This window comes from Loxodonta africana, chromosome 1 (assembly GCF_030014295.1).
Source record: "Loxodonta africana isolate mLoxAfr1 chromosome 1, mLoxAfr1.hap2, whole genome shotgun sequence".
Classification (NCBI taxonomy): domain Eukaryota; kingdom Metazoa; phylum Chordata; class Mammalia; order Proboscidea; family Elephantidae; genus Loxodonta; species Loxodonta africana.
The window spans coordinates 3,042,892-3,069,534 of NC_087342.1; the positions used below are offsets into that span (position 1 = coordinate 3,042,892).

The 26,643-nt window shown below is 41.0% G+C and overlaps 2 protein-coding genes across 2 annotated transcripts in view; one reads left to right on the forward strand and one right to left on the reverse strand.

The window, feature by feature from the left end:
* The window catches only part of QTRT2 (queuine tRNA-ribosyltransferase accessory subunit 2), a 74,940-nt gene extending 49,488 nt beyond the window's left edge, over nt 1-25,452 (forward strand). The window contains exon 9 of the mRNA XM_064282020.1: nt 25,407-25,452. Within this exon, the coding sequence (XP_064138090.1) occupies nt 25,407-25,437 (31 nt within the window). The 3' untranslated portion in view covers nt 25,438-25,452. The remainder of the gene's footprint in view (nt 1-25,406) is intronic.
* A 467-nt stretch (nt 25,453-25,919) lies between these two features.
* Nucleotides 25,920-26,643, reverse strand: part of DRD3 (dopamine receptor D3) — a 53,681-nt gene continuing 52,957 nt past the window's right edge. The window contains exon 6 of the mRNA XM_003412984.3: nt 25,920-26,358. Coding sequence (XP_003413032.2) covers nt 26,162-26,358 — 197 coding nt within the window. The 3' untranslated portion in view covers nt 25,920-26,161. The remainder of the gene's footprint in view (nt 26,359-26,643) is intronic.

Genomic DNA, 26,643 nt, shown 5'->3' on the forward strand with positions numbered 1-26,643 from the left:
ACCATAGACAGAAGCCCCAGTTGATTTGTATAGCTTAATTTAACAAGCTTCAATGAACAGATTATCTTTACTTTATAAAAAATGGTTTCAGAGAAGAGAAAAAGAGGGAAAGCTACCAACTCATTTTATGAAGCCATCATATCCTTAATAAGAAAGCCAATTAAGAAAAAAAAATTAGATCAGTTTCACTTATGAACAATGTTTAAGACTGAATTGTGTCCCCAAAGAGAAACGTGGAAGTCCTAATCCCTGTATCTATAAATATGGCCTTGTTTTCATTTGTTATGTTAATGAGGTCACACCAGAGGAGGGTGGGCCCTAAACTTAATCCCTTCCGAGTGGTGTCTTGTAAAAAAAGCAGAGTAGACGTAGCAATGCACACACAGGGGAACACAGACACCATGTGAGGACCCATTTAAGAGCAAAGGAATGCCCAGGGGTGCTGGCAGACACAAGCAAGTAGGAGAGAGGCCCATAAAAGGGCCTCTGATTTAGACTTTTAGCTTCCAGAACTTTGAGAAAATAAATTTCTCTTCTTTAAAGCTACCCACTTGTGGTAGTTTTCATTACAGCAACACTAGATAACTAAGACAAACACGGATGTAAGTATTCTAAAAATACAAGTCAACTGAATACTGTGGTATATATATAATTATGTATAAATGGCAAAGATGAAGATTTTATCAACTTCTGCAGTCTGAAATTGATCAAACATGCAATCAAGATACATTGATAGTTACGAGAGATTGGAATGTGAAAGTTGAAACAAAAAAGAAGGATCAGTAGTTGGAAAATATGGCCTTGGTGATGGAAAGGACGCCGGAGATCGCGTGACAGAATTTTGCAAGAACAACGACTTATAGATTGCAAATACCTTTTTCAACAACATGAACGGTGACTGTACACATGGACATTGCTGGATGGAATACACAGGAATCAAATCAACTTCATCTGTGGAAAGACACTGGAGAAGCTCAATATCATCAGTCAAAACAAGGCCAGGGGCTGACTGCAGAGCAGACCATCAACTGCCATATGCAAGATCAAATTCAAGCTGAAGAAATTTAAAACAAGTCCATGAGACCCAAAGTATGACCTTGAGTATATATCCTACCTGAATTTAGAGGCCATCTCAAGAATAGATTTGACACATTGAACACTAATGACAGAAGACTAGATGAGTTGTGGGATGATATCAAGGGCATCATACCTGAAGAAAGCAAAAGGTCCTTAAAAAGACAAGAAAGAAAGACTAAAATGGATAACAGAAGAGACTCTGAAACTTGCTCTTGAATGCAGAGTAGCTAAATTGAAAGGAAGAAATGATGAAGTAAAAGAGCTGAACAGAAGACTTCAAAGTGTAGCTTAAGAAGACAAAGTAAAGTATTATAATGAAATGTGCAAAGACTCGGAGTTAGAAAACAAAAAAGGCAAGAACACACTTGGCATTTCTCAAGCTGAAAGAACTGAAGGAAAAATGAAGCCTTGAGTTATAATACTGAAGAATTCTGTGGGCAAAATATGCACCTGACCCAAGCCATGGTGTTTTCGGTCACCTCATATGCTTGGGAAAACTGGAAAATGAACAAAGAAGAACGAAGAAAAATTGATGCCTCTGAATTATGGGATATCACTGCTCATATCAGATGAATCTTGGCTGAAAGCAGAGAATACCAGAAAGATGTTTGTCTGTGTTATTGACTAGGCAAAGGCATTCAACTGTGTGGAGCATAACAAGTTATGGATAACATTGCCAAGAATGGGACTTCCAGAACACTTAATTGTGCTTATTTGGGACTGATACATAGACCAAGAGGCAGTTGTGTGAACAGAACAAAGGGATAATGAGTAGTTTAAAATCAGAAAAGGTGTGAGTCAGGGTTGTATTCTTTCACCATATGTATTCAATCTGTGTGCTAACCAAATAATCTGAGAAGCTGGACTATATGAAGAAGAACGGGGCATCAGGATTGGAGGAAGACTCATTACAACCTGCATTAGGCAGATGACACATCCTTGCTTGCTGAAAGTGAAGAGGACTTGAAGCACTTAGTGATGAAGATCAAAGACGATAGCCTTCAGTAAGGATTACACCTCAGCGTAAAACAAAAATCCTCACAGTTGGACCAATAAGCAGCATTGTGAAGTTGTCAAGGATTTCATTTTACTTGGATCCACAATCAACGCCCATGGAAGCAGCGGTTAGGAAATCAAGGGACATATTGCAGTGGGCAAGTCTTCTGCAAAAGACTTCTTAAAAGTGTTAAAAAGCGAAGATGTCACCTTGAGGACTAAGGTATACCGTACCCCAACCATGGTATTTTCAATCGCCTCATATGTATGTGGAAGCTGGGCAATGAATAAGGAAGACCAAAGGAGAATTGATGCCTGTGAATTATAGTGCTGGCAAAGAATGTTGAACATACCATGGACTGCCAGAGAATGAACAAATCTGTTTTGGAAGAAGTACAGCCAGAATGCTCCTTAGAAGCGAATTGTTCAGACTTCATCTCAGGTACTTTGGACATATTATCAGGAAGCACCAGTCCCTGGAGAAAGACATCATGCTTGGTAAAGTAGAGGGTCAGTGAAAAAGAGGAAGACCTGCAATGAAATGGATTGACACAGTAGCTTCAACAATGGGCTCAAACATAGCAATGATTTTGAGGATGGCTCAGGGCAGTATTTCCTTCTGTTGTACATAGGGTCGCTATGAGTCGGGATAGATTTGACCGCCTCTAACAACAACGGTGGAAACCCTGGTGGCGTAGTGGTTAAGAGCTATGGCTGCTAACCAAAAGTTTGGCAGTTCGAATCCACCAGGTACTCCTTGGAAACTCTATAGTGCAGTTCTACTCTGTCCTATAGGGTTGCTGTGAGTTGGAATCAACTTGATGGCAATGGGCTTGGGTATTTTTTGTTTGTTTGTTTAACTACAAATATATGTGTGTGTGTGTATATATATATATATATCACTGTTATAGATTGATCGTATCCCCCCAAAATGTGTGTCAACTTGGCTAGGCCATGATTCCCAGTATTGTGTGGTTGCCCACCATTTTGTCATCCGATGTGATTTTCTTATGTGTTGTAAATCCTACCTCTATGATGTTAATGAGGTGGGATTAGAGGCAGTTATGTTAATGAGGCAGGACTCAGTCTACAAGATTAGGTTGTATCTTGAGTCAATCTCTTTTGAGATATAAAAGAGAGAAGCAAGCAGAGAGACAGAGGGACCTTCTACCACCAAAAGAGCAGAGCCGGGAGCAGAGCACATCCTTTGGTCCTGGGGCCCCTGTGCTGAAAAACTCCTAGACCAGGGGAAGAATGATGACAAGCATCTGCCCCCAGAGCCAACAGAGAGAGAAAGCCTTCCCCTGGAGCTGGCGCTCTGAATTCTAACTTCCAGCCTCCTAAAATGTGAGAGAATAAATTTCTCTTTGTTAAAGCCATCCACTTGTGGTATTTTTATTATAGCAGCACTAGATAACTAAGACAGTCACCAAAACAAATTGACCCCAGTAATGAAAAATGATTTCACATTAGAAAATATACTAATGAAATATATAACAAATAAAAGGAAAACAGTATTATCCATTTAATAATAGATATAGAAAAAGCATTTGATAAAAGAAAACATTTTCTTATTCATTTAAGGACAAAAAGCATGGTAGATGTTGGGGGTGGAGAGTTGCTGTTTTATATAGACTGTTACGTTTTATAGGGGACATTTGAGTAGAGAAGAGTCCTGAAGGAAGTGAAGGTATTGTTATTTTGTTAGTTGCTGTCAAGTCAGCTTCAACTCGTGATGACCTTACATATAACAGAACAAAACGTTGGCCAGTCCTGTGCCATGTTTATGATTGTTGGCATGTTTAAGTCCATTGTTCTGGCTATTGTGTCAGTCCATCTCATTGAGGGTTTACCTCATTTTAGTGGACCCTCTACTTTTGCAAACATGATGTTCTTTTCTAGCACTTGGTCTTTCCTGATGATGTGTCCAAAGTAAGTGAGCCGACGTCTCGTCATCCTCACTTCTAAGGAGTATTCTGGCTGTACTTCTTCCAAGATGAACTTGTTCATTCTTCTGGCAGTCCATGGTACATTCAGTAGTCTTCGCCAACATTATAATTTGAAGGCATCAGTTCTTCTTCGGTCTTCCTTTTTCACTGTCCAGCTTTCACATGCACATGAGGCGACTGAAAACACCATGGCTTGGATCACGCACACCTTAGTCCTCAAAATGACTTCTTTGCTTTTTAACACTTTAAAGAGGTCTTTTGCAACAGATTTGCCTAATACAATATGTCATTTGATTTCTTGACTACTGCTTCCATGGGTGTTGATTGTGTATCCAAGTAAAATGAAATCCTTGACGACTTCAATATTTATCATGATGTTGCTTATTGGTCCAGTTGTGAGAATTTTTTCTGTATGTTGAGGTGTAATTGATACTGAAGGCTGTAGTCTTTGATCTTCATCAGTAAGCGCTTCAAGTCCTTTTCACTTTCAGCAAGCAAGGTTGTGTCATCTGCATATGGCAGGTTGTTAGCAACTATAGATAGAAGGAAACACCCTTAACTGAATAAAAGTTATCTGTCAAAATCTTGCAGAAAGTTAATAATGAAGCTTTATTAAGAGTAAGGTAGAAAATTACAAAGGAGCTGAACAGTTCTTATTTGTGCTCAAATATTTGACTATATGGAAACTTTAGAAGAATCTGTTAACTACTAGGATTATCCAGAGAGTCATCAAGGGTTGCTGGATAGAAGAGCAATATAAAAAAAATCAATTGTTTATTTATATACTAGTAATAAGCAAATTGAAATTCAATAGATAATGACATTCCATCAACAATAGCAATAAAACTATCAAGTGTCTAGGAACAAATCATACCTATTAGATTAACAAGTGAATAGTTAACAACTCAAAAGACTGGAAAGAATGTGGAGAAATGGGAACTCTTGTATACTTATTTCCCATGTCATTTACTAGGAATTAGAAAGGGAGTTAATGCAACCACTTTGCAGAACAAACTGATACTATACTAAATATATACTAAAGTAGATTTGCAGACCTTTCTATCCAGCAATTTCTCATGCAGGCATATAGCCTAGAGAAAATTTAGCACATGTACTCAAAGGTCTATGTACCAGAATATACAGACATTGTAGCTTTTGACAAAACGATAAAGATCTGAAAACAAATTAAATGATTATCAATAGAAGAACAGTGTGTATATACAGCACTTAAATGAATAAATGAACTAAACCTATATGCATCAGTTTATGTGAAAACAAGAAAGTTTCAGAGCATTCTATTTATATATACTATGAAAGTATAAAATTGAATACTAGAGAGATATATATGTCTGTAGCAAAAGTATCAAATGTGATAAAAATGGTAAACATTAGTGCTGGATAGTGGTTCCTTTTGGACAGGAAGAAGGGAAATGGTAGGAAGGAGAATTACTTTAAGTGTGTTTGTGATGTATCCTCTATGAAAGAACTGAAATGAATATGGCAAAGTGTCAACGTTTGATAAAGCTATTAGTTACAGTTATTATTGCCTAAAATTTTCTGAAGGTGAGATATTTTATAATATTTTCAAAAGTAAAATAAATCATCCAGGAAGACAGTGATATTTTATCTCATGGGCCACTGCCAGCATTGGAGAACTTAGTGTTTCTGCCAGTTGGATGCTCTAATCCCGTTTCTTAGGTTTTCTGTCTTCTCTTTAAAGACTCTTTAGGAATTAGTATGATGCGATATCCATGTAAACCACCATGGCCGCACAGGAACCAACTAGTTATTTGTTCTCCCTATTTTTCCCCACCCATCAGGAATTAAAATGTACGTTCAGACCTCCCCCTCCCATCAATGTTGCTCAGTGATCAACATAATTAAAAAGAATAATATAACTCAGCAGAAACAAAATCAACAATAACAAATATGAGGAAAGGACAATATATAAAGAAAATCTACTCAGCACATAAAATTAAGTGGGAAAAAGAAGCTGTCAACACATAAAAAAAGACATCAAAATGATAGCACTAAATTCATACCTATCCATAACTACCCTGAATGTAAATGGACTAAATGCACCAATAAAGAGACAGAGTGGCAGAATGGATTAAAAAACAAGATCCATCTATATGCTGCCTACAAGAGAGACACCTTAGACTTAGAGACACAAACAAACTAAAACTCAAAGGATGGAAAAAATATATCAAGCAAATAACAATCAAAAAAGAGCAGGAGTAGCGATATTAACTTCTGACAAAATAAACTTTAAAGTTAAATCCATCAGAAAGGATAAGGAAGGACACTATATAATGATTAAAGGGACAATACACCAAGAAGATATAACCATATTAAATATTTATGCACCCAATGACAGGGCTGCAAGATACATAAAACAAACTCTATCAGCATTGAAAAGTGAGATAGACAGCTCCACAATAATATTAGGAGAGACTTCAACGCACCACTTTCGATGAAGGACAGGACATCCAGAAAGAAGCTCAATAAAGACACGGAAGATCTAAATGCTACAATCAACCAACTTGACCTCGTAGACATAAACAGAACACTCCACACAACAGCAACCAACTATACTTTCTTTTCTAGTGCACATGGAACATTCTCTAGAATACACCACATATTAGGTCATAACGCAAGCCTTAGCAGAATCCAAAACATTGAAATATTACAAAGCATCTTCTCTGACCATAAGGCCATAAAAGTGGAAATCAATAACAGGAAAAGCAGGGAAAAGAAATCAAACACTTGGAAACTGAACAATACCCTGCTCAAAAAAGACTGGATTATATAATGAAGACATTAAGGATGGAATAGAGAAATTCATAGAATCCAATGAGAATGAAAACACTTCCTATCAGAACCTTTGGGACACAGCAAAAGCAGTGCTCAGAGGCCAATTTATATCAATAAATGCACACATCCAAAAAGAAGAAAGGGCCAAAATCAAAGAACTATCCCTACAAGTTGAACAAATAGAGAGCAGCAAAAGAAACCCACAGGCACCAGAAGAAAACAAATAATAAAAATGAGAGCTGAACTAAATGAAATACAAAACAGAAAAACAATTCAAAGAATTAACAAGACCAAAAGCTGTTTTTTTGAAAAACTCAACAAAATTGATAAACCATAAGCCAAACTGACAAAAGAAAATGAGGAGAGGAAGCAAATAACCCAAATAAGAAAAGAGATGGGTGATATTACAACAGACCCAACTGAAATTAAAAGAATCATATCAGATTACTATGAAAAACTATACTGAAACAAATTTGAAAACCTAGAAGAAATGGATGAATTCCTAGAAACACACTACCTACCTAAACTAACACAAACAGAGGTAGAACAACTAAATAGACCCATAACAAAAGAAGAGATTGAAAAGGTAATCAAAAAACTCCTAACAAAAAAAAAGCCCTGGTCCGGATGGCTTCACTGCAGAGTTCTACCAGACTTTCAGAAAAGAGTTAACAAAACCAGGTAAAGACACCACAAGAAAAGGAAATTATAGAGCTATATCCCTCATGAATGTAGATGCAAAAATCCTCAAAAAAAATTCTAGCCAATAGAATTCAACAAGATATCAAAAAAAATAATTCACCATGACCAAGTGGGATTCGTACCAGGTATGCAGGGCTGGTTCAACATTAGAAAAACAATTAATGTAATCCACCACATAAATAAAACAAAAGACAAGAGTCACATGATTTTATCAATTGATGCAGAAAAGGCATTTGACAATGTTCAACACTGTTTCATGATAAAAACTCTCAGCAAAATAGGAATAGAAGGAAAAATTCTCAACAAAATAAAGGGCATATATACAAAGCCAACAACCAACAACACCCTAAATGGAGAGAGCCTGAAAACATACCCATTAAGATCGGGAACCAGACAAGGATGCCCTTTATCACCACTCTTATTCAACATTGTGCTGGAAGTCCTGTCCAGAGCAATTGGGCTAGATAAAGAAATAAAGGGCACCCAGATTGGCAAGGAGAAGTAAAAGTATCTCTATTTGCAGATGACATGATCTTATACACAGAAAACCCTAAGGAATCCTCCAGAAAACTATTGAAACTAATAGAAGAGTTCAGCAGAGTATCGGGATACAAGATAAACATACAAAAATCATTTGGATTCCTCTACATCAACAAAAAGAACATGGAAGAGGAAATCACCACATCAATGCCATTTACAGTAGCCCCCAAGAAGATAAAATACTTAGGAATAAACCTTACCAGAGATGTAAGAGACTTATACAAAGAAAATTACAGTACACTTCTGCAAGAAACCAAAAGAGACTTACGTAAGTGGAAGAACATACCTTGCTCATGGATAGGAAGACTTAACATTATAAAAATGTCTGTTCTACCAAAAGCGATCTATACATTTAATGCAATTCCGATCCAAATCCCAAGGACATTCTTTAATGAGATGGAGAAACAAATCACCAATTTCATATGGAAGGGAAAGAGGCCCCAGATAAATAAGGCATTACTGAAAAAGAACAAAGTGGGAGGCCTTACTTTACCTGATTTTAGAACCTATTATACCGCCACAGTAGTCAAAACACCCTGGTACTGGTACAACAACAGATACATTGACCAATGGAACATAATTGAGAATCCAGACATAAATCCACCCACGTATGAGCAGTTGATATTTGACAAAGGCCCCAAAACAGTTCAATGGGGAAAAGACAGTCTTTTTAACAAATGGTGCTGGCATAACTGGATTAAAAAAAAAAAACAACTGGATATCCATCTGCAAAAAAATGAAACAAGACCCATACCTCACTCCATGCACAAAAACTAACTCAAAATGGATCAAAGACCTGAATGTAAAATCTAAAAAGATCATGGAAGAAAAAATAGGAACAACGGTAGGAGCCCTAATACATGGCATAAACAGTATACAAAGCATTATAAAGAACATAGAAGAAAAACTAGATAACTGGGAGCTCCTAAAAATCAAACACTTATGCTCATCCAAAGACTTCACCAAAAGTGTAAAAAAAGACTACCTACAGACTGGGAAAAAGTTTTTAGCTATGACATTTCTGATCAGCGCCTGATCTCTAAAATCTACATAATACTGCAAAAACTCAACTGCAAAAAGACGAATAACCCAATTAAAAAATGGGCAAAAGATATGAATAGACACTTCACTAAAGAAGACATTCAGGTAGCTAATAGATACATGAGGAAATGTTCACGATCATTAGCCATTAGAGAAAAGCAGATCAAAACTACAATGAGATTTCATCTCACTCCAACAAGGCTGGCATTAATCTAAAAAGCACAAAATAATGTTGGAGAGGCTGTGGAGAGATTGGAACACTTCTACACAGCTGGTGGGAATGTCAAATTGTACAGCCACTTTGGAAATCGATTTGGTGCTTCCTTAAAAAGCTAGAAATAGAACTACCAGAAATATAATTACCATACGATCCAGCAATCCCACTCCTTGCAATATATCCTAGAGAAATAAGAGCCTTTACACAAACAGATATATGCACACCCATGTTTATTGCAGCACTATTTACAATAGCAAAAAGATGGAAGCAACCAAGGTGTCCATCAACAGATGAATGGATAAATAAATTATGGTATATTTACACAATGGAATACTACGCATCGATAAAGAACAGTGAGGAATCTGTGAAACATTTCATAACATGGAGGAACCTGGAAGGCATTATGTTGAGTGAAATTAGTCAGTTGCAAAAGGACAAATATTGTATAAGACCACTATTATAAGAACTTGAGAAATAGTTTAAACTGAAAAGAAAACATTCTTTTGTGGTTACGAGAGGAGGGAGGGAGAGAGGGTGGAAGAGGGGTATTCACTAATTAGATAGTAGATAAGAACTACTTTAGGTGAAGGGAAAGACAGCACACAATACAGGGGAGGTCAGCACAATTGGACTAAACCAAAGCAAAGAAGTTTCCTGAATAAACTGAATGCTTCGAAGGCCAGTGTAGCAGGGGCAGGGGCCTGGGGACCATGGTTTCAGGGGACATCTAAGTCAATTGGCATAATAAAATCTATTAAGAAAACATTTCTGCATCCCACTTTGAAGAGTGGCGTCTGGGTTCTTAAATGCTAGCAAGCATCCATCTAAGATGCATCAATTGGTCTCAACCCACCTGGATAAAAGGAGAATGAAGAACAGCAAGGACACAAGGTGATTACGAGCCCAAGAGACAGAGAGGGCCACATGAACCAGCGACTACATCATCCTGAGACCAGAAGAACTAGATGGTGCCCGGATATAACCGATGACTGCCCTGAAAGGGAACACAACAGAGAACCCCTGAGGGATCAGGAGAATAGTGGGATGCAGACCCCAAATTCTCATAAAAAGATCAGACTTAATGGTCTGACTGAGACTGGAAGGACCCCGGTGGTCATGGCCTCCAGGTCTCCTGTTGGCCCAGGACAGGAACCATTCCCGAAGCCAACTCTTCAGACACGGATTGGACTGGACAGCAGTTTGGAGAGGGATGCTGGCAAGGAGCGAGCTTCTTGGATCAGGTGGACACTTGAGACTATGTTGGCATCTCCTGCCTGGAGGGAGATGAGAGGATGGAGGAGGTTAGAAGCTGGAGAAATGGACAAGAAAAGACAGAGTGGAGGGAGAGAGCGGGCTGTCTCATTAGGGGGAGAGTAATGGGGAGTGTGTAGCAAGGTGTATATGCATTTTTGTGTGGGAGACTGACTTGATTTGTAAACTTTCACTTAAAGCACAATAAAAATTATTAAAAAAAAAAAGAAGAATATAAATGCCTTGACATTTCTCCTGCATTTTCTCAGGGTGAACCTCGGTAACAGTCTGAAGGTGGCGATGGTGGCTATGCATGGAAAGATGGGTGGGTTGGAGTTACCAAGCAGCCCTTTCGTTTTCGTCTTCATTGAAAGGATTTAAATCTCTTTCTTGCTGAATTCTTTCTCTCTCGTTCACACAAACAGATATTTCACAGCTTCTCTCTCACCTTTTTCTAAACTATAGTGAAATTTATTTTAATTGTTTAAAGCTATTTTAGTACTTCCGTTGTGTTTCTGTTCCACATGGAACTACATACTTCACTTATCTGAGAGATCCTCACCCACTCACTTTCCTCCTTTCGCAAATCCTGAGCAGGTCCAGCCTTTATCCCCTCTCTCCTTCCTCTATCTCAGTCTCCTAGAATGGTCTTATGAGATTTTCAAAAGTGAAATAAACCATTTAAGAGGACAGTAATATTTTTATCTCATGAAGCACTCCCACTTCCTAGACCTTTGCTTTCTCCCCACCTGAGCAGGGACACAGCAATTCTTGATATAAACAAACAATAACAGATAAACCAAAAAACTACCTTAGTGTTTCTGGCTCAAAATTGTGCCTAGATTGTTGAAGTGGCAAATGTTTTGTTTCCTATATATTTCCCCCACGCATAGATCGATAATATGTAAATAAATAATATATATTTATATAAAACCAAACCACATCGGTTGTCATCGAGTTGATTCCAACTCACAGGGACCCTGTAGGACAGAGTAGAACTGCCCCAAAGAGTTTCCAAGGAGTGGCTGGTGGATTCGAACTGCCTACCTTTTGGTTAGCAGCCAAGTGCTTAACCACTGCCCAGGTATGTATAAATCCTGCCTAAAGACAGTTCATTCCTGCCCCGTTTCACGTCAAAAATCATTTCCTTGATATTTTCAGACAGCGTATCTATGACTAAGCACAAGTAGTAGATGTTTTCTGTACGAATCATGCTTTAGAATGTTCGTTTTCCTACAGGTTATTTCTTTCAGCAATTTTGTGAGGTAGACAGGCAGAGAATATTACCCTCATTTCACAGCGGAGGAAGCTGAGCATAGAGACATTCACGCCTTAGTTTGTCAGCTGAAGAAGGTGGGCTGTAATCAGAGCTGATAGAAGCCGGGCACTTAGGAAGTGATGGAAATCTCCAGCTGTCAGGGGTTTGCCACCGCCACCAGCGGCTGTGGCGTCAGCCCTGACTCATGGTCATCCCAGGTGTGTCAGAGTAGAACTGTGCCCCACAGGGTTTTCATGGCTGATTTTTTGGAAGTAAATTGCCAGGCCTTTCTTCCTAGTCACCTGCAGATGGACTAGAACTTCCAACCTTCCTATTGGCAGCTGAGCACTTTAACCATTTGTACACTTCAGGGACTCTGATATACATACTAAGTGCCCAATAGACATTTGTTGACTAGAAGGAGTAAGCGAATGAGTCAATGTTTGCTTTGCATTTGAAAATGCCAAACGGGTCAGCTCTACTCGAGGACCTTGTGGGAACCAGGGGGTAGGTGAGTTTGGGTGGTACGAAGCGAACAGGAAGGAAGTATTGCAGCTCCTGGGGGGCTTACACCAGCCTAGAAAGGAGGCAGGAAAACCACCAGAGGGGAAAAGGACAGACAAGTGGGAAGGCAGAGGAAGCAGCCTCCCCAGAAACCCAAACCCATTGCCGTCAAGTCAGTTCCAACTCATAGCGACCCTATAGGACAGAGTAGAACTGCCCCATAGGGTTTCCAAGGGGCGCGTGGTGGACTCAAACTGCTGACCTTTTGGTTGGCACCTGTAGCACTTAACCATTATGCCACCAGGGTTTCCACTAGGGGAAGCAACAGAAAAGGAAAAAAGGTGTGACGTAATTTGCCCCTGATTTATCTTTTGAAAATTTGACATATGAAAATTCCTGCTTGAAAATGAGGCAAATAAAGAAGTAGTTATTTGCATTACAAATTAACTCCACTTCAAAAGAGTGTTTATCTCAGGTGCGATTCTCTGATGGGAGTCTTCAGAAGGGAACATGACTTGGGAGAGGTGGCAGATTTAAACAACGAAGTCCTGGTTGTAATGTAATAGGAAATAATTCCAGTGATAAAGGGGAGACATCTGAAGAGGGCAGTGGCTGTGCCCGGCGCTCTGTACAGAGCTCACAGGAACAAAAGACAGAAGGAGGGGATTGCAGATGAGCTTAAACACAAAAGACTGTCATGAACCTTTAAAGTCAGGAATGAGCTGAGCTTTACAAAACGTGCTGAAGACGGCTGTAAGGCGCTGAAAGCTTTGTTGAGAGTAAGCAGGATCAGTGAGGGACAACCTGCTCTTTGAGTAAGCAAGGCGATGTCAGAGGTTAGTAGTTCTGACTTCCTTCTATTGTTTATTTTGCTGCTGTCCTTTCTGAGGTGCAAAATGTAATTACAATCAGATGGAAAAAATTGCTGAAATAAGGCAACTTTTCCTGGACACCAACTGAATAGATAACCCTGACCATAAGAATCGGCACAAAGCTGGTTCCTGTGAGGTGAAGGTCACATACATCTCGTTCTCCAACTTCCCCACTGTTCCACCCTGTCCTATAGGGTTGCTATGAGTTGGAATCGACTCGACGACAATGGGTTTTGGTTTTGGTTTTGCCTTTTTTTTTTTTGGTGTGTGGTGCAGACTCCATCAGCAGACTGTATGAGCTGGAAGGAGAAGTGCCTCTGTTTAACATTGCTTTTCCTGACCCTCTTGGAGAATTTTGTGCTTCTTTTCCCTGCAACCCTGGGCTCTCCAGATTTAGAAATCCTTGCTCTTTTTTTTTTTTTTAAATAATTTTATTGAGGCATACTTTGAATATTATATAATTCACCCATTTCAAGTGTATAGTTAACTGATTTTTAGTAAATTTACCGAATTGTGCAATCATCACCGTAAATCAGTTTTCAGACATTTTTATCATCCCAATAAGATTTATGTCAGAGCATGTATCAATAATTTGTCCTTTTTCATTGATGAATAGTATTCCGTTGTATAGATAGATTCGCCAGTTTATAGACATTTGGGTTGCTTTCAATTTTTGGCTGTTATGAATAGCGTTGCAAAGAATACTCAAGTGCAAGCTTTGGTGTGGGTATTTGTTTTGATTTATCTTGGGTAAATACCCAGGAGTGGAATCACTGGATGATATTGTACATTTATGCTGAACTTTTTAAGAAACTGCCAAACTGTTTTCTAAAGTGGCTGGACCATTGTCTTAGTTACCTAGTGCTGCTGTAACAGATACACAAGTGGATGGCTTTAGCAAACAGAAATTTATTCTTGCACAGTTTAGGAGGCTGGAAGTCGGAAATCAGGGTGCCAGATCTAGGGCAAGGCTTTCTCTCTCTCTGTCAGCCCTGCGGGAAAGTTCCTGTCTCCTTTCAACATCTGTAGGCTCCAGTGTTCCTTGGGGATCTCCGCGTGTCTTCGCGTCAGTCTTCCTCTGGGTCTAGGTGCTTCTCAGCACAGGGACCCCCAGTCCAAACGACGCACTCTGCTCCTGGCTCTACTCTCTTGGTGGTAGTGAGCCCCAACCCCCTCTGCTTGCTTCCCTTTCCTTTCATCTCTTGTGAGAGAAAAGGTGATGCAGGCACCCCAGGGAAACTCCCCTTACATCGATCACGGCTGTGACCTGAGTAAGAATGTTGCATCCAGCCCTAATCCTCTAACCTAATCTTGCCTCATTAATCACAGGCAAAGATTAGGATTTACAACACAGAAGACAATTACATCAGATCACAAAATGGAGGACAACCACACAATCCTGGAATCATGGCCTAGGCAAGTTGACACATATTTTTGGGGGGCACAATTCAATCCATGACAACTCTTTTCATTTGTATCAGCAATATGTGAAGGTTCCTGTTTCCCCACACCTTCCCCAACGTTTGTTGTTGTCTGCCCTTTTTTATTTTAGTCATTCTCGTGAGTGTGAAATGGTATCTCATGGTGGTTTTTATTTCCATTTCCCTAGTGACTAAAGATGTTGAGCATCTTTTCATGTCCATATAAGGCATTTGTATATCTTCTTTGTTAAAATGTGTGTTAAAATCTTTTGCCCACTTTTTGGGGTTGTGTTTCTTGTCTTATTATTGTGTTTTAAGAGTTCTCTGTATATTGTAGATCCAAGTCCTTTATCAGATGTGTGTTTTGTGAATATTTTCTCCTAGCCTGTTGCATATATTTTCATTTGCTTAGTGGCATTTTATGAAATACAAAAGTTTTGAAAATTTTTTTATCACGGTAAATATATATGTAACAAAACATTTTTGTCATTTCAGAATCTTAACTTGTACAGGTCAGTGACGTTAGTTATGTCCCTCGTATTGTTTAACCATTCCCTAACCACTCCCAAATTTTTCCATCACTCTTAACCACAGTTTAGTGTCTCCTAAGCACTGTGCCTTCCTTCCCCCATCCCTCCTGCCTGCCCCTGGTAACCACTAATAAACGTAGGTCTCATGTCCTTGCCTGTTCTAGATATTTCATAAGTGGGGTCATACAACATTTGTCCCTTTGTGACTGACTTATTTCACTCAGCATGATGTTTTCAGGGTTCATCCATGTTGTAGCATGGATCAGGACTTTGTTTCCCGTTACGGCTGAGTAACATTCCCTTGTATGTGTATACCACGTTTTGCTTATCTATTCGTCTGATGATGGCTATTGTGAATAGTGCTTTAATGAACACTGGTGTACAAATATCTATTTGCATTTCTACTTTCAGTTCTTTTGGGTATATAACTAGGAGTAGAATTGCTGGATCCTATGGAAACCCTGGTGGCGTAGTGGTTAAGTGCTACGGCTGCTAACCAAAAGGTTGGCAGTTCGAATCCACCAGGTGCTCCTTGGAAACTCTATGGGGCAGTTCTCCTGTGTTCTGTAGGGTTGGTATGAGTTGGGGTCGACTTGAAAGCAATGGATTTGGTTTTTGGTTTGGTTTTTGCTGGCCATTTGAATGCCTTCTTTGATGAAATGTCTGGTCAGGTCCATTGCCTATTATTTGATTGGGTCGTTTGTTGTTGAGTTATAAGAGTTCTTTATATATTCTGGGAAATGAACCTTTATCCTGTGTATGTCCTCCAAAATATTTCTCCCAATCTGTGGGTTGTTTCTTCACTTTCTTGACAAACTCTTTTGATAAATAAAAGTTCTTCATTTTGATAAGGTCCAATTTATTGATTTTTTTTCTTTTATGGGCTATGCTTTTGGTGTCATATTTAAGGCCTCAAAGATTTTTCCCTTTTTCTTCTAAAAGTTTTATTGTGTTAGCTCTTAGATTTAACTCTATTTTTGTGTACAGAATGAGGTGTGGGTCTAAGTTCATACGTGAATATCCAGCACCGTTAGTTAATGTGGCTCTTGTTTCCCCTGTGGATGACCTTTGTTGAAAACCAATTGACCATAAATATAAGAATTTGTATCTGGACTCCCAGTTCTCTTTCACTGATCTATATGTCTATCCTTCTGCCAATGCCATACTGTCTTGATAACTGTAGCTTTATTTTTAGTTTTGAAATCAGAAAGTAAATATTCTCAGAATTCGTTCTTTTTCAAAAAATTTTTTGGCTCTTTTAGGGCCTTTGCATTGCCATGTAAATTTTATGATCTGCTTTTAATTTCCTAAAAAAAAAAAAAAGAGATAGTATTGAATCTATAGATCAGTTGGAGAGAATTGCACTGTAGTGATATTGAGCCTTCCCATCCAAGAACATGGAATGTTGGAGGTCCTTGTTCTTAAAGGAGGAATATGTCTACTAGGGGACAAGAATCCTATTAAGCTTTAAGTTAGGGCTTTCACCTAGTCATTTGAAGCTTTTTGTGCCAAGAGGTAGACAGGCAACCATGTATTGGATAAAGGATTAATACCCTACCATCAGGAGGAGGTAGGGGTTCTGGTACACAGTGAGAACATGGATGAATACATATGACACCTGGGGGATCTACTAAGGTGCCTCTTATTCTCCAGCCTAACTTTGATGGTATATGGATAAGTATAGCAGCTATGGCCTAAGAAAGTCATGTGATCAGGATCTCAGATACCTCAAGTTCTATCTGCCCAGTAAGCCACCTAGACAAGTAGAGGTGCTAATCAAGGGTGAGGGGAATCTATAGTAGATAGTAGGAAAGGGTGATGGATGAGAATCACTTTGGCCTTGAGACCAGCTGCAGTGGCAGAGGTTGTAGTTCATCCCACTAAGTTTCCATTTGCAAGTTACCCCAGGAAGAGAGATCAAGTAGATTTTTGACAAAGCCATTTCTAAAACTTACTATCTGAAGAAAGTGGAGCCAAGGCTTACAAAGGGTGGGCTGTACTGGTTGCTGTGGTGCACTACCCAGATCCCCCTTTTAGGATTGAAGCATTCATTGCCCCAGTTGTAGGAGCGCTGACATCTGAAGGCTTTTACCTGAAGAGAGCCTCCTTGCCTAAGTCATACCTCCACCTTAGAGGTAGCCCGCATCCAATGATTGGCCGAGGCCATAAAGATTTTGTCCCCTTATCAAATTATTCAGAACTCCCTGTGAGATTGTCTGATTTCTTCATGCGACTGCATCACAGTTCAACTCCTCTGCTGAATCGTACTACCTTCATTCTCATATTGGTATTGTTCCCTAGGGCATGTCCCACTAAACTTCTCAATTCTATATGCATATCTCCTTCTTAGACTTTCAAGATGAGCCCTAAAATGTCAGTGCAACTTGAGTTGAGTCATTAAAAATGGAATTTTCCATCCATGGAGAATAATAACTTCATGGTACGCTGAGCTAGTTAAACAACATTTAGAAGATTGTGTTCCACTGGAGCCTCATATTTTAAAGGAACCACTAACAACATGCTATGGGGAAGATGGAATAATGTTTCTATGCTCTCTAGAGGAGAGAATAGGGACCAAAGGTAGACATTATAAGGAGGCAGGTTTTGGTTTAGGGAGGGAGGAATTTTCTAAAACACAACTGTCTTAATCATCTAGTGCTGCCATAACAGAAATACCACAAGTGGATGGCTTTAACAAAGAGAAATTTATTCTCTTACAGTCTAGTAGGCTAGAACTCTGAATTCAGGGTTTCTGCTCCAGGGGAGGCTTTCCGTTTCTGTCGGCTCTGAAGGAATGTCCTTGTCATCAACCTTCCTCTGGTCAAAGAGCTTCTCAGCGCAGGGACTTCAGGTCCAAAGGACACGTTCTGCTCCCAGCATTGCCCTCTTGGTGGTATGAGGTCCCCATATCTCTCTGCTCACTTCTCTCTTTTATATCTCAAAAGAGATTGGCTTAAGACACTATCTAATCTTGTAGATCTCATCAATATAACTGCCACTAATCCATCTCATTACATCATAGTGATAGGATTTACAACACATAAGGAAATCACATCAAATGACAAAATGGTAGGCAATCATACAGTACTGGGAATCATGATCTAGCCAAGTTGACAGATATCTGGGGAGGACACAATTCAATCCATGACAACAACCTATCTCATGTCTTGTGAAGAAGTGAGATGGCTACCTGACACAGCTGGGAATTCATGGGTCAGAGATGTTACAAAAAGAATTTCTGCAATGATTGGAGGATTGGGTTATAGAGTCCTGTCTTAGTTATCTAATGCCACAATAACAGAAATACCATATGTGGATGGCTTTAACCCATTGCCATTGAGTCAATTCCAACTCATAGAGACCCTACAGGACAGAATAGAACTGTCCCATAGAGTTTCCAAGGAGAACCCGATGGATTTGGACTGCCAACCTCGGTTAGCAGCCATAGCTCTTAACTACTACCCCACACATGTTTCCTGGATGGCTTTAGCAAAGAGAAACTTATTTCCTCACAGTTTAGGAGCCTGGAAGTCCAAATTCAGGGCTCCAGGTCCCAGGTAAGGCTTACTTTCTATATTGGCTCTGAGGGAAGGTCCTTGTCATCAGTCTTCCCCTAGGAGCTTCTCAGTGCAGGAGCCCCAGGTCCAAAGGACGTGCTCTGCTCTCTGCTTTCTTGGTGGTAGGAGATCCCTCTGTCTCTCTGCTTGCTTCTCTTTTTTATATCTCAAAACAGATTGACTCAAAATACAACCTAATCTTGTAGATTGAGTCCTGCTCATTAGCATAACTGCCTCTAATCCTGCCTCACTAACGTCATAGAGGTAGGATTTACAACACATAGGAAAATCACATCAGATGACAAAATAGTGGGCAACCACACAATGCTGGGAGACACGGCCTAGCCAAGTTGACACACATTTTGAGGGGACACAATTCAATCCGTAACAAGCACCTTCCAACTCTCAAATCATATGCTTGTATATTGTGATAAATTGCAAGCTTTTTCAGGAATCTTATGCAATCTGCTCAAAGCATAATGTAATGTTCAACTATGTTGGTTTTCTTAAAGGGAAAACATCCTCCTCCACCGAAGTCAGTAGAAGTGGTGCTACACTGAGTAGAAGAACTAGCATGATATTCCCTCTTAGCTTTCCTCAACTCCAATGAGTTATTGAATTCCTTTATAAGACACAGAGACGCAACTAAAGATTGTCTTTGAATAGCTTTGACATTTATTAATAAGCATGTTTACAGGTTTTTAGGGCTCAGAGGATAATTTATATGCTTCTAAAATTATTTTTAGCCTGTCTGATCATAACCTGAGGGCTCCAGACTGACCAGTTTTACTGATAAGAGGGGTGGGTCTCAGAAAATTTACAGACTTGACCCAGGCCATTAAAGGGAGTCTATGCCAAAGCTTAAATTTGACCTCTTAAATTCTGAATGACCTAGCTTTTGGTCATTTCCCTGAGTTGCACAAACTCTGAGTCTTCTTGCCTTCTAGGCCACTCTCACTGTGTCCAGGGCACTTCTCCCAGGCAGGAAGGGATGGAGGAAAAGGATGGGGAGGTCAGGCTCAGAAATAATGAGGGACAAAGATGGAAAGTCTTGGAGGATAGATATATTCTGCTCCTTATTCCCAGCTCAGGGGAGGAAGAGAAGCTTCAAGGAATGTGGCCTTCAGCAAACAAACAAAAAAAACCTCAGCAAACAAGTATCTGTTATCAGCCTAGGTGTTAGTTCATGCCGTGGTTGGTCACTTGGGCTGTGTGAGCAGGGAAGGGTGCCCTTTTAGGTGCTATCCATTTGTCTAATAACCAGACTACAAATTCAGTCAAGTATCTTAGGCAGCTTTAGGGGATAAAAGACAAGAGAAAAATCAGATTTCAAGTGGGAGGCTGTAAAGATTGTGCATAATAATTGAGACAATTAGAGAATAAGCAGAGAGAGAAGAGAGAGGTTCTGGGATTCTGGGTGGGTGGTGAACCAGATAGGTATGATAGAAACAGCTGCTTAGTGAGGGAAACCATCACCATCATCATCATCATCTCTTACATTTGTTAGGACTTCCAGCATTTCTAATGCATGATCTTATCAGATTTTCAAATGCTCCAGTGAGGAAGGCCACTTTTTACTTAATGACGATGGGCTGAAGTTTTTAGAGGTTAAGCCACTTTCCCAAGATCACTTATCTTGGCTAGGTTTCCAGCCCTTGACTCGTTTCTGTTTATTCTGTTTTCCTTAAGGGAGTCAGAGCCAACTTCAGTTTAAGCCCAGCACCCTCCCTGGGGCACACCCATCTTCGGAGGCCTGCAGCCACCTCTTCTCTGTTCCTGGGACCCAGCAGACTCTACACAAAGCAGGGACTTGATGCACAGCCATGGAGACTGGGCTTTAATTGCAGCGAGGGTGGGTGGAGCAAAGGTTCCAGACCTTGGGCTTGATGTACAGCCTCTGATTCTGCCTCCGCCAGGGTGTGCGTCAGAGCTGAGCTGACACTGCTTACCCTCACCGAGTCTCAGTGTCAGGAGGTAGTCATGGAAACTCACTCCCTTCCTCAGCTGATGAGAAGAGCTTCAGGTAGAAAGGACAAATCAAGTTAATTGCCTGCCACCCCTTTTCTGCTCTCTGTGTGTTGATTCAAATGAAGCCCTTTCAGCTTTCTGATGTTGCTGGATACCTGACGATTGGTGCTCAGGCCTGAGAGTCAGGACATCCAGGAAATAGCCAGTTCTGAGCGGATCCTAACCTTTCTGCCTCTCCGTTTAGATCTGACACAAAGAGAACAAATCCCTTCGCCTAATCCCCCTTGTTTCTGACCCAAACTGTCTATATTGCCTTCATCTTCACCATCTCTGACCACATTCATTCAAGTAGCTGTTGCCCCTCTTCTAGAGAAGAGAACCAAGAATTCAAACTGAATTCTGCATTTGTTGAGATTCATTGTATAGCAGAGAGAAACAGTTAATGAAATCAGTGATAGATATTCTGTGGTGTATGTTGCCTGCATGCAATTTTTATGTTGCCCGCATGGAGGGAAAGGAGAGGTTATGGATTGAACTGTGTCCCCCCTAAAGTGTGTTTTGAAGACCTGACCCCAATATCTGTGGATGTGATCCTGTTTGGAAATAGAATATTCTTTGTTATGTTAATCAGGTCATACCTGAGTAGGGTGGGCCCTAAACCTAATCACATATAAATTATAAAAAGAGCAGAATAGACACAGAGACACACTCAGGGGGAAGACAGATGCCTTCTGAGGACCATCTACAAGCCAAGGAATGCTGACAGTCACCAGAAATCAGGACAGACCCAGAACTGACATGGCTGAGACTGAATTTGGACTTTTAGGCTCCAGAAGTGTGAGGAATAAATTTCTGTTCTTTAAAGCCACCCGCCTGTGGTATTTCTGTTATGGCAGCACCAGGTAACTAAGACAGGAGGCGAGATTTAGAATCTGGGGAATAGGGTCTTCCAGGGATGGCACCATCAGAATAGCTACCACCTGAGCAGAGCGGGAGGAGGCCTCCAAAAATGAAGCTCTTTACTTTCCCATCTTGTCCTTCCCAGTGCCTCTTCTCTACAGCCAGGTGGAATTATTTGAAATTCCTTCGGTGCTCCTTGCTTGTCCTTAGTCTTTCAGAGATTCTCTCTGCCTGGAGCACGCTTCTTTCTTTTTGGTTAAGTCTCAGCCCTGATAACACTTGTCCTGGGAAGCCTTCCCTTGATGCCCAAAACTGAATATGGGGCTTCCAAACACCATAAATTCCCCTTACTGTAGACAACAAGCAGATAATCACTGTACACATAAATGCTACCTCCCCTATTGAGCTACAGGCTCTTCTTGGAGTGGGGACCATGTCATCCTCGATGGTGCTTCCCAGCACTAAGCACAGTGCTTGGTACATAAATTATGGTCAATCGGTATCTATTGATTACATGATTAATTAAGTAAATGAGTAAATGAATGGCGTTTGGAGGATGGAGACCTGGAAGAAGTGCCTGGAGTTGAATGTTGAATGTCATCTATTTGAATTGCTCTCTTGTTTAGATTTTGCCCAAGTAGTAGGGACAATGGCAAGGCCTTTCTGGACTCCAGATCAAATTTGTTCCCAAGGCACTCTGCTCTGCTTTGTCCAGGACAATGTCTCTTCCCAGATTTTCGGCTATGGCAGTTCTGGAAGTAGCAAGCTCTGAGGTTACTGTGCTGGATCGTGGTGGGGTTGCTCGAGGTGGGGCATAGAGTGAAGGGTCCCAGGGTGAAGAGGCTGAAGCGAGTGCTCTGGAGATGTGTTAGGGATACCCCTGGGAGACTTTTTCTGGATCAGAAGAAAACTCTGGGAAGAAATTTTCCAGGATTGGAGATAATAGACACTGTCTAGGGAAAAGGCCTTCCTTAGAAGTACAGCCAGAATGCTCCTTAGAAGCAAGGATGGTGAGACTATATCTCACTTTGGACGTGTTATCAGGAGGGATCAGTTCCTGGAGAAGGATATTATGCTTGGTAAAGTAGTGGGTCAGCAAAAAAGAGGAAGACCCTCAATGAGATGGATTGACACAGTGGCTGCAACAATGAGCTCAAGTGTAACAATGATTGTGAGGTGGTACAGGAATGGGCAGTGTTTTGTTGTTTTGTACATAGGGTCGCTATGAGTTGGATCCAACTTGACGGCATCTTCACCACCACTGCAACGGGGAAAATGTGCCTCTGAGTTTAATTGGTGGAGATGACTATGAGTTCCTCCTTGTATCTGGGTGTAGTTTACAGTTTTTGGAAAGTAGGAAAATGGTTAACTTACCAGCTGCTAACCAAAAGGCTGTCAGTTCAGTTCCACCCAGAGGTACCTTGGAAGGAAGGCCTGGCTATGTACTTCTGAAGAATCAACCACAGGAAACCCTATGGAGCACAGTTCTCCTGTGACCCACATAGGGTTGCCATGAGGCAGAATTGACTTGACGGCAACTGGTTTGTTTGGTGGTAAACTGGAGTCAACAGATCTGAATGCTTGCCTGTCATTGTCTCAGTCGTCTGTGCTGCCGTAACAGAATTACCACGAGTGGATGGCTTTAACAAAGAAAGATTTATTTCCTCACAGTAAAGTAGGCTAAAGTCCAAATTCAGGGCATCAGCTCCAGAAAAAGACATTCTCTCTCTCTCGGCCTTCTCATCAATCTTCTCCTGGGCTAGTAGCTTCTTCACGCAGGAACCCCGAGTCCAGAGGTTGTGCTCTGTTCCCAGTGCTTCTTTCTTGGTGATATGACGTCCCCAACTCTCTGCCTGCTCTCCTTTCATCTTGAGAGATAAAAGGTGGTACAAGCTACACTCTAGGGAATCTCCCGTTACCTTGGATCAGGGAGGTGACTTGAGTAAGGGTGGTGTTACAATCCCACCCTAATCCTCTTCAGCATAAAATTACAATTACAAAATGAAGGACAACCACTCAATACTGGGAATCATGGCCTAACCAAGTTGACCCATATTTTTTGGGGGGATACAATTCAATCCATGACAGTCATTGACTACCTACCTATGGGACCACTATTCTGGGCCTCAGTTTCCTTTTCTGTAAATGAAGGAATGGGTAGAACAAATACTCTCTAAGGACCATTCCATGATTCTATAAAAATCGAGTGTGAATTTCCTATGATCCAGTCCCCCTCTCTTTCCATAACCAAGTTAGAGATTGAACCATGGCAGGGGAGCCAGACTAATGCCTTGGGCTGGGTTCTTAAGAAAGTTAAGGTGTGGAGGCAGGTGGGGGAGGCTAAGGCTCTACCAGGAGTTTTTGTTCCAACTTTTTCTCCCTCCACCCTCCACCTGGTAGCCCTCTGGGGCAATAGGATGGGGTAGGGAGGAGGCTTTCCTGGGGCTCTTTGTTCCATCCTTTTCTTCCCCCTTAATCCCCCTTCCCTGGATCTGTACCTCTCTGGTGGGAGGCAGTGTTCAGAGTGGCTGATTGCAGGGACTTGGGAATCAGACAGATGTCAATCCTGTGTCCCCACGCTGTGTGACCTTGGGCAGATCTCTTAACCTCCCTCTGCCTCAGTTCCCTCATCTATAAAGTGGACTTTCTCTTCCGAAAGCTCTCAGAAAGGTTGAACGCCTTGGTGAAAAATAAATAATACTAAACATTTACTCTCATTCTTCCTCACAAATACAAAAAATACTATTGCTGCCTATGTTTCTACCTTTAGAGCCCAGGTTTCAGCATGGAAGCCTACGGCCTGTCACCCCACGGTCCCAGGGCTTTGTATTTATTTCGCACAGAAAAGCTCAGGTATCACGTGCTTTTGCTTCTGCAGAGATTCGGTTATCTCGGTACTGGGCTTTGCTTGCACCGTCAACCTACCGAGCTAGAGCGGCACAAGGTACAGGAAGGGCCGGGCAAACAGAGTTTTTCTACTGAGTTACTGTGTAAACAGTTACAGACAATAACGTTTTTTAAATACTGGCATCTGAAAGCATTCAGGAATAACAGATAACGAACTCACTGGGGGTTTGTATATTGGTTATTATATACTTAAGCTTTAGAGGAAGAAAGGTAGGGGCAAGAGCAGCCTTGGATTCTTTGTAAAGCTCTCGGGCACTTTCAGGTTTTAATAGTGTTGCAGCAGGTATCTGTCATGCCTCTATCCTAACAGCTCTTAAAAGTAATTTATTGAAGTTCAGAATGACAGCGTTTTGTGAATTGTTCATCAATGGAATCTTGATTCCACAATCAATAAGAAAGAGCTCTATGGTGAGAACATTCAGGTTCCTTCTAAATGTATTTTGAATGACATTTACAAACGGTTGCTAATATACCTTTAGTCTAAGTTAGAGAGCTGCAGTTTAGAATCTACACTAGGACTTTACAAAAGACTGTCCATGTGATGGCTTTGGGCAGCCACCCTGCCTAGTGCCCTCAGTTCTGAGGTCCTCTGGTGGTCTAGATGAGGCCCCACCACCTTCAGACCAGTATTTGGGCAAACAGAGGAGCAACAGTGGGCTCCTTGAGGGCAGGGGCTGTCGTATTCATTGTTGTATATCAAGAACCTGGAGGTGACTGATACTTAATATGCACTTAATATACACCTAGTCTCAGAGGTCTGAAAGTATTGAGTCTCTGTTAAGCAGGAGGTGGAAATGTCCTGGGTAGAAAAACATTATGAAAAAGTGTATCTAAAACATGTTCTAAACCACAAGGTTCAACAGTGATACTGCTGCAAGAAGTTTCCTTCCTTTGTCATTTAGCGGTCCCATCTTGAATTGCTCTGGACGTTGAGACTCCTTGAGACTGCCTCATGGGAGCAAGTGAATGGAATCCAAGGACCTTCTCAGCTACAGCTGACAGACAAGAAGAGCAAGGTTTGAAACAAAGCCCAGGTCCCAGTGTGGGACAGTGGCTCCCGTGGGGTGAGGAAATCCCTCTCACCAAATATAGCCAGTTGGACTGTACAGACAGGTAGAAGCGCTGAACTTGCCATTCATGTTTCAGAGTACAGCGAAGGAGATAGAGGCGACTGAGGGGGAATGGGCCCACACCAGTACAAGGTTGGTATGACAGTTAATTAGAGCTTTGAAGGCAGAGAGACTGTTCTGCAAGATGGTCTACTGGCTGAGATTTCAAGGCCCCCTGGCAAGTTGAGAATTATGAGATCTGTTCATTTCATCTTCACTGTAATGAATCATGCCTCTGATGACAATAGCATGTGTGGGTAAAGTCATGTTTTACCAGCTTCTTTCTGAATTATTGCTCATCACTCACAGGCGCTCACCACTTGAAGACTGCCAGAATGAAGTCAGATTTTAACTGGGGAGGTAGAACATTCTGTTTTGGAGGGAGCAGTTGGTTACATCTGCCATGCAGGGATGTCCTGGCTCCAGAAATCTTCTCCCAATCATGTACCAGAGGGACACTCCAGAGTCTGTCTGAGCAGGGCCTGGATAGTGGCCCAGTGGCTTGGCAGCTAAAGGTGGGCAGAGGGAGTAATCCTTTCTTTCCTCCTTTAGCAAGACAGGATCTTGAGGAAGGCTTTACGGAACTCGACATTGAAGGTGGTGTAGATCACGGGGTTAAGGGCGCTATTCACGTAACCAAGCCACGTTGTGGCACTATAAAGCTTTGGGGACACGTGGCATGTTTGGCAGTGGGTATTGAGAACGTGGATAAGGAAGAAAGGCAGCCAACAGACAATGAAGGTCCCTAGGTTGCAAACAAAGAGAGAAACTGGGTAAGGTATTTGCTTCTCATTTTTGGGTAAGGCATTTACTTCTTCTTTTTTGTTACTACATGATTCACGGTTGACTATTGTATGCCACACCCATTTAATTTTTACAGCCATCCTATGAAAGCCTTAGACCCTGAACCAATTTTCCTGTTTGATCTGTAGGGATTTCTTTACTAGTCTTTTCTATTTGTCACTTCAATTCAGATATTTTTTTAATGTCCACCCATGCAAGACATGATCCTAGGCCATGATAGGGAAGA